Raw genomic sequence first — 15,965 nt, forward strand, 5'->3', positions numbered from 1 at the left:
CAGCCTCCAGGGGGCGCATGGTGGTGCTGCTTGCGCGGCGCCATTATCTGCGGAGGACGTAGAGCGTGTGAAGCCATCCGAAATGAAGCTGCAGCGCTGTCCAGGTGTCTTGAGGGGCACCGCCCCCAGGGAGTCGACGGTAGAGCGGTGAGGGCGGAAGCAACCCAGCCGCGGGTGGGCCTTGGTATTCACAAGGTCGCGCAGTCTTCGCGAGACCATGCGGGCCAGCAGCATTCGTAAATCCCCCGTCCGCGCTACAGAGCCAGTAGAGCGCGCGATCCATGCGGTGCTTGTGCGACATCAGCTGGAATAGATCGAGCCCCTCACTTCATTGCAGCAGAGATGTGGTCGGCGACGACGGCGCCCGTGGAAGGGGCATACTCGGCGTAGCGGCGTGCCACCTCAAGCGCGCCCAGCGCGAATAGCGTAAGGGGTGTGAAGGGGAAGAGGAGGCCATGCGGGGAGTCACCTCGGCTCCTGCAGCTGCATCGCTACCCATACGCTGATCTTCTGCGTCCTCGCACTAAAAAGGCATTAGCCGACCTGCCCCACGACTTGCGCGGGGCAGCGCGGAGGATTGAATAGACGGCCTGCATGTGCCCTGCCTTGAATAAGTCTCTCGGGGAGCTGCGGACGCTGTAGAGCTGCATTTGGCGCTCCAACAAGGACTCTGTGGGGATTCCCTGATGGCCAGATCGGAAAGAGGGTGGCGCGCAGTGGCGTCGCTATAGCCTGCGCATGATGAGTTGCTCGTACGAAACCTATTCGCCAAAGTAGCCCTGGCCACGGTCAGGTCATCTCTTCGCGTGCGCCCCAACGTTGGGCACTGCGAGTCAGCGACCGTTCCGATAATGTGAGGACTGTCTGGCGCCTCATCGAGAACTCGCCCTGTCGCGATGTCGCTTCTCCGGCACGTTGCGGGGCATAAAGCTTGTCCGTCCCGTTAGTTTATGGCCGCAGAGCTGCGTTATCACTGTTGAAGGTTTGCCTGCCAGTGCTCACTGAGGGCCTATACAACCACACATCTCGTGATGGATGAAGCACGAGGGCGCCCACCACCGCACTCTTCTCACGCTACCCGGCGATGCTGACTGCCTGGGAGGCCCCCTGCCTCACTGTCCTGAGAGAGGGGGTGGGGTGAGCCGCGCCTTTCGCAGAGGATCGACTTTCGCTGAGGAAGCGCCGAGCAACTAGACAGAGCAGTGCCACTCGGCGCGGCGAAGCTCATGGCAGACCGACCTCATGCAGTGTGAACCAAATGTGGAGATGGTGCTCAGCGACACAGCCACATAGCAAAGTGGAGGGATGTGTGTGCTTGTCGAATGGCCAGCACGATTCGACACGAGCCGATCTCATGATAACTGCTACCGTACACCGCCAGCACAGGAGTTGTCCGTCAGCGCCGAAAAGTCTGCCATCGCGCCCTCAGGCACGACGGCCCAGCTTTCCCCACCTCCCGACCCCTCCCATGCATACGAAGGGCAGACTCGGGAGCCCTGGGCAACACCGCAGGCTAAGGTGGTCGGAGTCTTCGACGAGTTCAAGTAAAACGAAGAAGCACGCATATACAGATATATGTGCATGTATGGAGACAAGCAGAGAGAGGGGTGAGCGCTCTCGCACGCGCCCACGGAACAGCGCACACATTCATACACATGTACGCAGAGAGGCCCAACGCATCTACCACGAAACAGAAAGAAGGGAGCTCGGGCAAAGGCAAACGGGGGTGCAACATAGTAATCCGAGAGAGAGAAAAGGAGGGGGAGGTGCACAAGAAGCGCCTCGCGGATAGGCGCGAGGGAAGAACAGCGAGACGGCGAAGGCGTATGCATCACTGCGGAGATATGGAGGGAGGGAGGTGGGCGAGCGCATCGATAGGTGCACGAACAGACAGATGAAGAGAGACAGAGAAAGATAAGCGCCAAAGGTAAACGAGATATTAACGTGAAAAATAAGAATCTGAAAGGTAAACAGAGAGAGAGCGAAAGGGCCGTCTTGACAGTGCCGACTAACCGGGGGGCCCATGGCACACCAGAGAGGAGAGACGAGGAGGAATTGAGGAGGAAAACGATCAGGTGAGGACAGTGGCGAAGGAAACAAAGGGAAAGGGGAAGCGCACGCGCAGACGCAGCAGGGCCGACAAAACGGAAAAAAATGACCTTGACCTTGTGCGGTGCATGCAAGCCTGCGGCGGGAAGGGGGAGGGCAGAGAGTGGCTGGAGGTGATCCCCTCGCCGCAGGGGAGCAGCAGTGACAAAATTGGACCTCCACCACAGACACATGCGCACGCACGTAACTTGGCCATGAAGCGCACGACAAGAGAACATAACAAAACGAAAGGAAAGGTCATGAGAGGGGAGGGAGTTTAGCAGAGCAGCCCCACGGAAGACGTGCACGGGTAAGAGAAACAAGAAGCTGGCCGAGGGACACACACACACACAGAGACAGTGAGGGAGACAGGTAGAGAGAGAGACGTGGCCATTCAGCCAAAAATACTCGTGCACCGTGGGGTATATGTATTCGTTGGTTGTACATGAATCGACAGGACGAGAGGCAAACGGGTATGAGAAACATCTACAGGAGAGAGAAAAAGGGAGGCGGGTGGTGGTGGTGGTGACCGACACACTCGAAGATGGATAAAGAAAAGGTAAAGTGCTACTGCAAGCGGAAACGCACAGGAGGAAGAAAGCGCCCCGCCAACTCAAGAGGCAGCAAGTGACACGGGCGCAGAAGCATCGACACAGAGAAGAACCGAGGAAAAAGCACGGGGAACACGAGTGCTTCGGTGCGCGTCTGCATGTGCTGCTGGGGCAAGGGTGGGAAGAGGGGTGACATGACAAAAGCAGTCTGCCAACCTCGGCAGAGGGTGGGGGTGAGGGTGACACACTATCCTCAATGGCGACTCCAAAAAGAGGAGAGAAGGACACGCCGCTTGGGACGGGGGTCCGAGAAAAGGGCAGAGCGGCAAACGCCTGCCCACAGACGACGCAGCACACCCACACACGCTCAGTGATACAAACGGACGCACGCGCCGGCAAACGTGCGCTCAAGAGACGGCCAGATAAGAGAGGAAAGGGAAGAACAACGACAACAGAAGTTAGCAGCATTTCCGCTTTTCTCTCCTCCTCCCCCGCCCCACCCGCCCTGTTGGCGGTGACGCATCGCGGCGGTATTGCACAGGATAAAGCGAGTCGAAAAGAAAAAACGGTTCGAAGCGCCTGTCAAGCAAACACACACACACATTCCGTCGCCCACGGCGTCTGCCCTAACGCGAGTCTCTCCTCATGCGGACTTCTTCTCTGCCTCACCCCTTCACCCCCTCCGCTTTCCATGCCGGTGCCCTCAGGTCCCATTTACGTGCTCCCTTTCGAATCATCGACGCTCACGTTTACGATCCTCGCCCCATAGCTGAGGGGGAGGGCGCGTTTGCTCCTCTCTGCGTCCCACCCACCCCCGTTACGTTACGTTAGCCGAGTATACACCACCTAGAGAAAAGGGGTGTCTTATAGAAGAAATGTGTGCCTGTATGTGTGTGCACGCGCGCGAGGGTGTGCGTACCGGTGCTCTCCTCGTACTCGCCCTCACTGCCACCACTTTTTTTTCGTTGCCAGGTCGTTTCACTCAACACGAACACCCTGCCCCACGCTCAATGTCCATGCTCACACACACACACACACACGCGGGCGTGAGTGCGCGAGTGGAAACATTAAAAAAAAGGCAAAGCGCCTCGAAGAGCGACAAAACGTCTGCATCAGAGGCACTTTATCTCCTCCAGGGGCGCTCTTTTGGACCTTATCCACTCCACTCTTACCGTCGATCGGGGCACTCGTGTGTTGCGCGTTGCCTGTCGTTGTCTGTCCGTTGGGCCGTAGGAAAGCCGCGAAGAAGAGGAACGAGCCTACCAAACGACGAAGGCAAAGGAAGAGGAAAGGGGGGCGAGATGAATGGAGGGTCTCAATGTTGTCTCTGACGGAGAAATAGACGCACAAGTCTGCAGAGAAAAGAGTGAAAGCGCAGCAGTGAGAAGAGCATACAGACACCAACAGAGCAACGCAGAGTAGCGGTAAACCTCCCTCTGCCGCCCTCCCTTTTATTTCGTCCCCATCGATGTCCCCTACCCCCTCTCCTCCTCCTCGCGCTTCGCCTTTATTCCCAGCACTCGAGCGCCAAGCACAGCAAAGAAAGAAAAAAGGTGCCGAAGGAAAAAGGCGAAGACGCCCGTCATCAACGCCGGCCCGGACAGCCATCACACCACCAAGCCCGTCACCAGGAATAGAAACATAAGAAGCAAACGAAAGGGGGAAGGGGAGGAGGAGGAGCGTGAAGATGAGCATATATATATAAATATACATATATATATATATACATGCGGGAGTGGGAATACCGAAAAGAGGCGAAGCGCCTCCAAAGGACGGAGAGGGAGGGATGGAGGGGAGGGAGGGGAGAGAGCAACGAGCAGCACGGGCCCACGGTGAAGACGACGCTTTGAGCATTTAAGGACGTGGGCGTTGGGAAAATTGGGGAGGGAGGAGGGAGTGAACAACCTGAGAAGTGGCGAACGTGTTGCGATCGCGCGGAATGTAGAAACAAGGGCAGGGAAGAGGTTGTCAGTGCGTGCACCAGTGCGTAAGGCCCGCATTGCCATCAAGAGTCCCGAACGACTAAGCAGAGGCGTTATTACTGATGCTCCCCTCTGCTTTTTGAAGGCACTAGCGCCCCACCCCTCGGCACACCCGGACGTTCTTAAGGTGCAGCAACGAGTCGCACTGCAGATGGGCAGGAGAGTGGCTCGGAGGAGGGTACTCACACAGGTATGAAGAAAAAAAAGAGGAGGAAAGGGGAGGGGGCAACAAGAGGCGCAGCGCGAGAGGCTCAAAGAAAATGTGCTCGCCCAAGGGTGAGTTGGTGATTGACTCGGTGAATGAAATAGGGTGGTGGTGGTGGTGAGAGGGATGCAAAAAAAAAAAGGAGGAGAGAGACTCACACTCAGCTGCGCGAATATATATATATATCAGGAGACCACAGGGCCGGGAGAAGAGGGCGTGTGCACACCCTACACACAAGGGGAGAGCTCATGCAGGGGAGAACAGTAACAACCACGAGTGGTACATCAATGAAATGGTTATGTCGAGAAGCAGCATCGTTAAACCGAAGCGGGACAAAAAAGGGGGACACACGCACACACACATATATATGTATATATATTCACGTATATATATATATGTACTTCAAAAGTTATGCGCGAGAAGCTGTGCAAAGTGAGACGAGCGAGCCTGTGCGCTGGTTGGCACCCTGACGTGCCGGTAGGCCGCTGTCTGCATCGGCGTGTGTCAGTTTGCGTTTCATTCTATCGTGGGGGAGAGGGAGGGGGAGGGGGGAGGCCGCAGAACAGCATGGCAGTAGAGGACATCATCCATGGAGAAAGAGGGAGGGAGAGAGATGGTGAAACAAACAGAGAGAGAGGGGGGTCGAGAGGGAGGGCACATCGAGCGTGCCAATCGGCGGGCAAAACATCAAACGGAAGAGAGCGAAAACAGCCAAGGGAGAGCGGAGTCGGCGGCTGCACACACACCCCCGACGGCCCTCCCTGATGGGCAACAGTTTCGCGGAGACAGCGAGATGCGAAAGTGTGGAAAAAAAAATCTGGCGTATGGCCGTGCGGCTGCGTTTGTATGAATGCGCGTATGGGTCTGAGATACACGTGGTGCTCTCGCGTCCCCCGTAATGCGGTATCTTTCCTTTGGGGGGGTGCATCTTCCAGTCACTCCAATGACCGGGGCACACACACGTACACACGCACTGTGAGGCGTGTGTACGTGTGTATCGTATCTCATGGACATTAGTCCCCCAACTCTGCGCGAGGAAGAAGGCCAAGCGACGATTTCATCGGATGACGATGCCAAACTACTTCTGGCGGTGGCACATGCTCAAGTGCGTAACAAAAGGGAGGAGGTGAGAGCGATGTACTGCCTCGGATGCCGATGGCGCTGTGTTGAACCGACTAGAGACTGAACGCACGCACGGACGATCCTGATGTTAGGCATGATGCCAGCGCGACTCGGGCGTGTCTCACCGGCCCCCGGACTGTCGAGCGGTGTGGAGAGGCGTCGCACTGCCCCAAGGGATGCACGGCATGGCGCCCGTGATGAAGAGGGGTGCATGGGCAGGTGTGAGGCGGGAAGCTGGCAGAGTTGGTGGCCGAGGCCTGCGCTCAGGTAGCCGAGTCGGCACATGAATGTATGCTGAGTGCACGCGGCTGCTTCGCCTTTCCCGACGGGCCTGCGAGAGAGGGGGTAACGTGAAGTCGAAGGGGCGCCATGTACGGCCGCGCGCGCACGTTGACGAAAAAGACTTTCAGTCATCGTCGATGTCGCGTACGCTCTGCAACAGGTACTCGAGCGACGGGATGTCCATTTGGAGGCGGGCCTCGAGTGGCGAGTTGTCGCCGCTCGACCGGTCGCCACTGATCACCGTGAAGCCGCCTCCGTTGCCGAGTGGGGCGCTCTCGGGGTCGTGGTGGCTGGGGCCGCTAAGAGCGAGACCGGAGCTGTGCAGGGATGGGTGCGCGAACGGCGGCGGCGGCGGCCCTGCGGGGGCCTGGTGAGACGCGTCATGAGCTATACCCAACGGCGATGGATCGACGCTTGTGTTCGTAAGTGAGCAGCCCAGCAGGCGCAGTGCCTCGACCTCCGACACACTAAAGCGCGACTCCGCAGAAGCTGGTACGGCGACGCTGGGAGCAGACAGGAACGGTTGGCTGTCGACAGACGGAGCGGGGCCGTTGGCGCGGGAGGCCGGGGCTGATGGCGACATCGCCGAAGCCGTGCTCGCCCGCTTCGAAGACGCGTCAGCCGGGCCGTCTACAAGGCAGTGAAAGCCGTGGATGCATTCGTACAGTCCCGTGGAGGCGTTGAGTTGGAGATGCTTCATTGCACGCATGTTGTTATGAATGCTACACATCTCCTGCTCTTCTTCCTTACCCTTGTGCCCCCGACCGCGACGATGGCTAGGGGTCGTGCTATTCGCCATCGGTGTCAGCGGAGCATTGCCACGCATATTAGACGGCGTCCACGGTGCGGCGCTGCTGTTTGGCACAAAGTCATTCGCCCTTCGGCCTGGCATCGTCACGCGGCCCGATGCGGATGGAGACATCTGATGCGCCAACACCTGCTCCACTCGCATGCGAATTGGCTGAACGAGGGTGGTCGGGTAGTCGTTCAGGAGCGACATGAGCACTGTCAGCAAAGCGCTATGCGAGCACTGTTGCAGCATGTAGCACGTCTGGTTGTAGGCGTGCTCCAACTGCGCCGCAGCCATGGCTACCGCCTGCTGCTGCTGCAGCATCGTGTAGATGTGGCTACTGTCCATATTGTGCAGCTGGCTCGTTGGCGAGCCCGATATGGTCGCTGCGCCGCTTTTCGACCTATCCTCACTGTGCGGAACTAAGGTGAAGCCGCCGGTGGCACCACTGGAGGCACTAGCGGTATTTGCCTTGAGGCTCTCCTCGTCCAATAGCGGAACAGATGTGCGATGAGACGCGGCAGCGCTGCTGCCATTGTGGCTATGGCTGTCGTTTGAGCCGTTGTTGCTGTTATTCGCGGTAGCGGAAGGCGCCGTCGGCGCGAGGCTGCGGCGCTCCCCCCTCGGCGTTTTCTTGGCCGACTTCATACTTGCTCACCGCTCCCGCAAGGGGAGAGCCGACAAAGAAAAGGGAAACGGCACACACACACACGCGCGCGCGGAGGGGGAGGGGCCCAGCCGACACGCCTGCAGAGAAGGGAAGGCGTGGAAGAGCGGCAGAAGTCCAATCCGAAAAACACGAAGCTGAGAACGGTGACGGCAGAGGACGAAAGAAGCAGTTGGGGGAAGGGGAAGGGAGGGAGGCGCAGGGGCGAAACCGAAGTCAGAAAAGAGGGTTCAGATGAGGCACAAGGAGAGAGGAGGACAGGGGCAAACAGAGGCAGCGCCGGCGGCGGCAATACGAAGACGCACAGGAGGGGAGGAGGAAGGGGGGTAAATAGGCGGCAGCGCAACCCCTGTACAGAGGCGCCCGTCGCACCTGTCCGCACAAGAGCGAGAGCAGCGTCACAGTTTTCTTTTCGCTCGTAAATGCCTCGTCACAATGACAATAAGCCGAGCGACAGCAGCAGTTGCCGTACGACGACCGCCGGCACGACTTGCTAGCAAAGAGAAAATGCCAAGAGGGGATATGACAGCGCGCGCGCAAGACAGAGAGAGGTGGCGAGCTACCCCAAACCGAGTCAAGAGACAACGCTGCACCTCTGCGTAAACGCGCGCCCCGTGCCTGTGTGTTGGTAACGGTGACCTATGTGGGAAAGTTGAGAAGCGCCACAAAGCAGTACGCGAAAGAAACACACAGTGCACTGAGGTACTCGCTAACACACACTTACATGCACAGAACGTTTCAAGAACGGGTGAGGAGAGCACAGAGGGAGAGGGGTAAGGGGTTGAGAACCAGCGAATCGAAAACTAAGGCACAGTGCGAAGGGGAGGCGGAGGGGGTCGATGGGGAAAGGGAGGAGAGAGAAAACTCTTTGTGGGGCGGAGAGAAGTGGGGATGGTGGATGGGGAGAGGATGAGACCGGAAGGGAAAGCGCAATGGGCGGAAACTGATCCGTGGGCACGTGCGTGCAGATTGAGGGCGCCGATAGTGACGGGGACGATGGAGAGTAAGAATTTGACGGTCGCCGGTGATGGAAGGTGCACACACGCCCGCGTGTGCCGATATGCGAGGATGTGGAGAGGGTGGGCGGTGAATGTGGGGGATGAGCACAGTTTATAGAAACCAGCGTAGAGCAAGTGGCGCGTAGCGATGGTGGCGCGGAGGCGTGAAGAGAAGGGGGAAGAGACCGCCAGTGACCGAAGAGTGAGAGGGGAGAGCATCTGAAACCGTTGGAATTGCCATCCGCCCAATGTACTGGCAAGCATGTCCGTGTGTGTGTGTTTTCCCGTTTCGAACTCCTTCATGATGGAGCGCACACACCCCCTGATGGCCCAGGTGGTGGTGGTGGGGTGCGCTCCATCATGAAGGAGTTCGAAACGGGAAAACACACACGCCGGCGCCCTCTCACATGCACGCCACCACCACAAAAGGTAGAAACAAACGAAACCCAATGGCATTCAGGCACGGTAACCGGCTGGAGGTGAGGCCAGCGGCACGGGAGGATGCGCGCACAGGGGCACAGCCCAGTCCGATAAAAAGAGCAAACGCCCCTCTGTGAAGGTGCCGAAACAGTAAAACGAGGGTGCATTGGCCAACGCGCTCACTTACACTCACATTCACAGACACAGACGAATAGAGAACGAGAGAGAGAGATGCGCAACAGCGCCAGCGAGGCTCGAGTCCCAGGCGAGTGGAGAGCTTGCGCCAGATCACAGAAGAGCTCGTGCGATGTGCCAGCTCTCGTCCCCGCTGCCGTGATACATTCAGCCCTCCACCGCTACTTCGGCGGCTGTCGAAGCCCAAAGCAATACAGAGGATGCTGTCTAATAGACGATGCGCGTTTCCCCTGCATGGGGGTCCTCCTGGACCCTGCGCTTTACATCACGCCTATTGAGTAGTGTGTCGGCAAACCGATCGGCCAGCGCCAACGTATAGGGGAGCGTACTACCAGTGAGAGGGTTCGGCAAGATACTGTGATCGCACACATACACGTTGCTCACGCCTTTGAGGCGGCAATCCTGTGGGTCAACGGCACCGGCGCAGCTCCCGCCGCTGATGCCGGAGGACTCGAAGCGCTCATATGCGAGGGCGCCAATAATCGGCAGAAAAGGCGTCTTCTTCACGAGAGAGTCCTTCACATACGCCACACCATTCCGCAACGCGGCGAGGTCGCGTGCTTCGCTAAAGTAGTTGGGGTCAATGGCGCCGCTCGCGCTCACCTGCCCGCGACTGCGCGGCCGCAGGGGGCGTACGACAAACTGGCAGCCGTGCTCGCTTGGCATCGGCTGCCTGCCGTCGTTCGCAAGCGTGAAGGGCTGAAACTGTATCTCAACCTCTGGCGTCGACGACCCGGTAGATGACCAGTACATGATAAGGTCGTCCCAGCTGGAGCGGAGGCTAAGCTGCGGCCGCCTGTAACACAGATTTGCCCGCAGTAGCTTGCACACGAGTGGGTCAAGGTAGCAGTTGTGGCTGTCGCGGTTCTTCACACGGTACTGCAGGACCACCTGCGGAATATCCCAGAAATTTTGCCCAGCCGAAGCATCCACGTCAACGCTGCCGCGCGACGCCGTCAGCAGCCGCGCGCTGCCAATGGTACCCGCACTCACCACCACAAGCGTGCTCTCCACATCGACCAACTGGCCATCTGCACGCCGCAACGAAACGCCGGCGGCGGTTCTCGTGCTGCCGCCACTGCCGCGAATGCCGACGACTTTGACACCGCACTCCACGCGAAGTGGGCGATTCAGCTTCACTGTACCGAGCAGGTACCGCTGCAGGGTGGTGTTGGCCACCCCTAGCGACTGATCCACGAAGGTGTCGGGTCTCCCGCAGCCGCAGTCGATCTGGAAATCCTTGCGCGTGAACTCGCTCATGAGCGGCACGTCCTGCGAGGCCGCCTCGCAGAATGCTTTAAAGTACGGCGAGAAGTTCAATGGACGGCAAATGGAGAACTTTCCGCGCTTACCGCGGTGCGGTACAAACACTTCCATATTTTCGAAGTTGCGCACGCGCGGGAGCAGCTCATCGCGGAAGCTCCACGGGCCCCCCTCCCAGTCTCGCTCATCGCCGAGGTTCCACGTGCGACTGCCCATGACACCATGTCCGCCCAGCACCCGCGGTGTTGGTATCCACACCGAAGTCATGTTCACTCCGTCTGGGTGCTGCTGCGGCGTCGTCAGCGTGTCCTTAGCCTCGAAGCCGCGCTGCGCCACACGGTGGGCGATGGTGCTGGCGGGGAGCGTGTGGTACCACTCCGGACACTTTCGGATGTCGGCGCCTTCCTCAATGACAAGCGTCTTGAGGTTCTCCATCGCTAGACGACCAGCAATAAGGGAGCCACTTGCGCCACCGCCAACCACAACGACGTCGAACTTCAGTGAGCCTACATCCGCGGCAGAGCTAGCGAGGCGAGTGGCACTGCGGCGCATCTTGGCGAGGGTGACTGCGCGTCTGAGAAGAAACGATTAGGCGGCAGGAGAGAGGAAAGCACACACACACACACACGCACTCGGCTGCGACCACGTCTACAAGGACTACTGCTTGGGCTCGCCACAAAGGGAGACTGCAGGGAGCCACACACAAAACTCTGTGTCCGTGAATGGGTGGACACGTGTGCGGTGATTGCGTACCCTAAAGCCTGTAAGTGTGTGTGTGTACCTGCTTAGGTGTACGTCCTTCTCCAGGGCCTCTCTGTGCGCGTGATATCGTGCACCGAGGCAGTATAGGGATGCGCTTGTGATGCGAACGTGCCGAAGCAGGATTAAGTGGAAAACGACGAGGAGGTGTTTTTTGTGTGCGCGTGCACACGCGTGTTGGAGCGAGAGGGGAAGGAGGAGAGGCCAGTGCTGCGTTACCACCAGACACAGGTCGTCACAGCGAGCTCTTCCCACTCGTTTTCAGGGGCACTCTCTATTTGGAAACGATTTTCCCCTTCCGCCTCACCTTTCGCAGAGGCGGCAGACCGTCAAAGCGCCCTCCCCCGGGGGAGGGGGATGGTGTGTGCGCTACTCACCGTGTGTACTCCTCTCTGGCGCATGCGCCGCCTACGAGGGGCGGGGCGTGGGGCAGATCGATGTGGGGTGAAGCAGAGATGGACAAAAGCGCTGCTATGGGGAGAGAGGAGCGACACTATGTGCACCGCTTTGTTCCACCCATACTCACGCGAGCGTGCGCGAAGCTCCTCCCACTCGGGCCCATGAAAGCGAGAGGGATTGACAATGTGTGTGTAGGGGGAGAGAGGGGTGGAGGGGTGCGCTGTGTGATGAGGAGGGGAAGGCACTGCAGACCAAAAGACGACGCGTTGCCGACTGTTGCATGTCAACTTGTGCGTGCGTGTGGTACCTTAAAGGCACTGAGGTGAGGGAAAAGGGACTCGCATCGCCCCGGTGCCAATGCGGCTGTTCCAGCGCTCGCCTCCGAGCCGACAAGAAGGGAACACACGGACACGCAAGCCGAGCACGTCACACCACAAAGGCGAACATCGATGTAGGAAAGAAGCAGGGACGAATCGAGGGGAACAGAAAGGGGGGAGGGAGAGGATGATGTACCAAGAAGGGGCTCAGTTGATGGGCAGGAACAGCGACAAAGATGAGAAGCGGAAGGCCACGCAACACCGCACAAACAAACGTACACACAAGCGCCTACAATGAAATACACGCGATAACGGCAGCACACACACACACGCACACACACACGACGAAGACGGAGAGGGAGTCGAACAAACAGAAAGAGAGAAAGAAGTCAACGAAAGAGGGCGAGGGAAGAAGAACTAGAGAGGAGAACATATGCGCCCATGTGTGTGTGTGTACGTGCGTGTGTGCTTCTGTTAGAGGAGAAGGGAGAGCAAGCCAGCAGTTACAAGGAGGCACGCCGGTGATGCTAATGGCCACATCGGCGGAAGTTGTCCTGCTGCGCGCGCAACTGGGTGCGCTCGCGCCACACGCCACACCGCCACGCGCAAAGATGCACACGCGCCCGCGAGGACTGCGGCCCACCCATCTTGGGCGACGGCTGTAAACGGGAGCAGATGACAGCATACAAAATAAAGAATGAAAAAGTGAGTTGCGAGGCTACGGCGAAGAAGTGGCACGCTCATGGAACGCATCTACGCGCACGCTCGCTCACAATGATCAAGGTACGTCTTCGGGTATGTGCACAGGTGTACATATATATATATATAAAGCGCTTCCACCCCCATCCCCTCACCGATATACATGATGGGACGCGAAGGGTGCGCGGGCAGGGGGAGGGGTACTGAAGCGAAAAAGCGAAACATAAGAGAAACCAAGACACGCGACACGAAGTTCCTTCACCCTCCCCCTCCCGACCCCAGCCGTCTCTCTCTCTCTGCCTCTGCATGCTCCATTCGCGTCCTTCAGCGAGGCGCAGTGAGTATTTCGACCCGTCCCCCACACCCTCCGACTGATCCTCCACCACATGGCTGCGTGCCTTCTCTGAATGTCTGCGGTCCTTCCTCCTCCTTGTGCCTGGTGGAGGACTTGCTTACTGCGTCGCCTGTACAGAGACGCACACCGGCACCGAGACACACATGCACGCGCGTTGCGGAATACGAGCAGCAAAGGAGCGAGGGAGGCGGAGGGGGTAAAGACGCACCACAGAGCGCGCCAAACAGCACGAGGAGTCGGACAGAGACGCACGTCTAAAGAGAAAGACGAAATGAGGCGCCGAGAACGGGCATGCTTATTTGGCCCTACGGCATCCAAAGCACCTGCGTCCTCGCACACTGATTCAACCGTAGCAGCAGAAGCAGGTGTGCACGTACATGCACGAGCGCGTTCCGCTCAAGGCCCCATTCTGGAGGCGGAGACGGAGGCGCCCTGCCGGTTGAAAGCATCTTCGCAGACGACGAGGTGTGCGACTAGTGGGATGAAGCGTTGTTTGGACGGCGGCAGCGCGCTCTGCAGCTGGTGCATCGCCTCGTCGTCGCTGGCGGAGATGTTGTTCATGGCTCGGTAGCATGTGATAAGGTCTTCGTCGCCCATCTCCTTCTCGAGGAATATGCGCAAGGACTCGATGCGGTGCATGAGCGGGTCCGCAGCACTCACGTTTGGCAAACGGAACGTCTTGCCGTCTAGCACCAGCTGGCTGGGGTCCGTCACCTCGCCAAACGCGGCGTCATCGAAGTCGTCTTTGAGGGTTGCTTTGCGATCTGCCTTGAGCGTCTCGCCAATGACGGTATCCAATGCGTTATAGTCGTCGTCCCGTCGGCGGTCCTCGGCCTCTGTCGGCGGCGCGGCGGCCGCCTCGCCATTCAAGAAGTTGTGCAGCCCCTCCTCCCCATCTGGCGTCATGCCGTTATCCAACATCTGCACCGCGTCGGAAGCAGTAACAGCAGCAGGTGGCGGAAGTGCAGGCGGCGGTGGCGACGCCAGACTGAGCGCACCGCCGCCCTGCGCGCTATGACTCTCGGCTGCGCTTTTATCCTTGCGCGGCATCGATCTCTCAACCAAATTCTCCTCTGCCGGGGGCGGCGGCGTGCTTCGAGGTGGCGGTGCAGGGGCACCGGGGGATGGCGCACATTCGCCGTTGGGGGGCGCTGGTGAGGCACCCGGCACGGCCTCCGCCGATGCTGTCGCCCGTGACGCGTCGACGCCCTTGACGTTGTCGCCCAGCATTTTCCGGCGATTATCCATGGCCTCCCGCCGCATCTGCCAAAACGCCTTCGACCGCGCATCCTCGAGCTCCTCTGGCGTCATCTTGCGAGAGCTGTAATGAGTGCTTGAGGGAGGGGTGCGCGGCGGTGGCGGCTGGCCAGGCAGCAACGAGGAGAGACCGTCCTGATGCTGCTGCTGCTGCACGTAGAACGCCCCTCCTGGGAAGCTGGACTCTTGATAGCAGCGCTGCTTGTTCGCTGCCGCCTGTCGCCGCATCTCGCGGTACGCCTCCGCGGCGGACTGCTGTTGCTGCTGTCGTAGCCGCTCCTGCTGCAGTTGCGGGGGGCCGTGGCGGTCAGGAGGTGGATGGTGCTCCTCAGCCTCGCAGCCGCGCTGCGCCTCAGTCGCATACTCCTTTAGGTTGTCGTCCCACTGCTTCTCACGGCGGCGCTGCACCTTGGCGTCCGCCTTGCATTTCTGCGCTAGCAGCCGGCGCTGCTCCCGCACTCGCTCATCCAGGGCACGTTTGCGCTCTTGCAAAGCGAGTTCCTGCTGCCGCTGGAGTCGCCGCTGCTGCTCGACCAAGTTGCGTCGCCTCTCCTCGCTCTCGAGCTGCTGCTGCATGAGGATGGCCTGCTGCTGCTTTTGCGCCTTAGCTGCCACAGCCGCGCCTTCCAGCTCCTTGAGGCGGTACTCTTCCTTTCGCCGGGCCGCCGCCTCCTGCATGCACGCCCGCTCCTCTACCGACAAGACGGAGCGGCGATCTACGCGTGCGCCCTGCACCTCTTCCTGTAGCCCTGCCAAGGACTCGCGAATGAAGCTGAGGTCGAGCACCTGCGACACATTTGGCCGCTTGTGGGGGTCGATCTGCAGCATGGCTGAGATGAGTCTCGACAGACTGTTCGAGTACATCGGATGGATGGGCGGGTACACACCCTTGAGAATCTTCTGCACCAGCGCCTTCATATTGCTGCCGTCAAAGGCGTGATTTAGGGTGGTCATCTCGTACAGGACGCACCCCAGAGCCCAGATATCACTCTTGTTGTTGTAGGGCTTGTTGAGGCACAGCTCCGGCGAGAAATAGTAGGGGGTGCCGCAGATTGTGTGCTTCAATTCATACGTATTGCGCAGCACCGTGCTAATGCCAAAGTCACCGACCTTCACGACGCCGTCCTTCGTCAAGAATACGTTCTGCGTCTTTAGGTCACGGTGGAGGATGCGGCGCTCATGCATGTAAGACAGCGCCAGACAAATCTGCGAGAAGCACTGCAGTATCCTCTTCTCAGAGAACAGCTGTCCATGCTGCTGCTTGATTCTCATGTACAGATCACCGCCGTTGGCGTACTCCATTACAATGAAGAGTGAGCCTTTGTGCTCGAAGTGGTCGACGTAGCGCGTGATGTTAGGGTGGTTCAACGTGCGCAGCATATCAATCTCCTTCTGCGCACTCTCCCGCTCCGCCGGCTTCAAGCCACCGAGGCGCACCTCCTTTGCCACGAACTGCGCGCCATCCTCGTTGCGCTGGATAAGCCAAGCAGAGCCAAAGCTGCCCTTGCCGAGCACCTTCACCTGCGTGTATTTCTCCATTCTGTTTGTATTCACACGCATGCGTGTCGTCCTCCTCGCTTGCCCTGTCGCGCTCGTGGCGGCCGACAGTCGAGCCA

At 59.1% G+C, this 15,965-nt stretch overlaps 3 protein-coding genes across 3 annotated transcripts; all 3 read right to left on the reverse strand.

Moving 5' to 3' along the window:
- Window positions 1-6,354: 6,354 nt before the first annotated feature.
- Window positions 6,355-7,668, reverse strand: LSCM1_04763 (uncharacterized protein; the record flags this gene model as incomplete). Its single annotated transcript, XM_067322255.1, has 1 exon — window positions 6,355-7,668. The coding sequence occupies one exon, from the start codon at window positions 7,666-7,668 to the stop codon at window positions 6,355-6,357; it is 1,314 nt and encodes a 437-aa protein (XP_067179052.1).
- Window positions 7,669-9,507: 1,839 nt separating this feature from the next.
- Window positions 9,508-11,115, reverse strand: LSCM1_04764 (uncharacterized protein; the record flags this gene model as incomplete). Its single annotated transcript, XM_067322256.1, has 1 exon — window positions 9,508-11,115. The coding sequence occupies one exon, from the start codon at window positions 11,113-11,115 to the stop codon at window positions 9,508-9,510; it is 1,608 nt and encodes a 535-aa protein (XP_067179053.1).
- A 2,373-nt stretch (window positions 11,116-13,488) lies between these two features.
- Window positions 13,489-15,909, reverse strand: LSCM1_04765 (uncharacterized protein; the record flags this gene model as incomplete). Its single annotated transcript, XM_067322257.1, has 1 exon — window positions 13,489-15,909. One exon carries the CDS (start codon window positions 15,907-15,909, stop codon window positions 13,489-13,491), a length of 2,421 nt encoding a protein of 806 aa, XP_067179054.1.
- Window positions 15,910-15,965: the final 56 nt, after the last annotated feature.

This window comes from Leishmania martiniquensis, chromosome 21 (assembly GCF_017916325.1).
Source record: "Leishmania martiniquensis isolate LSCM1 chromosome 21, whole genome shotgun sequence".
NCBI classification, from domain to species: Eukaryota; Euglenozoa; class Kinetoplastea; order Trypanosomatida; family Trypanosomatidae; genus Leishmania; species Leishmania martiniquensis.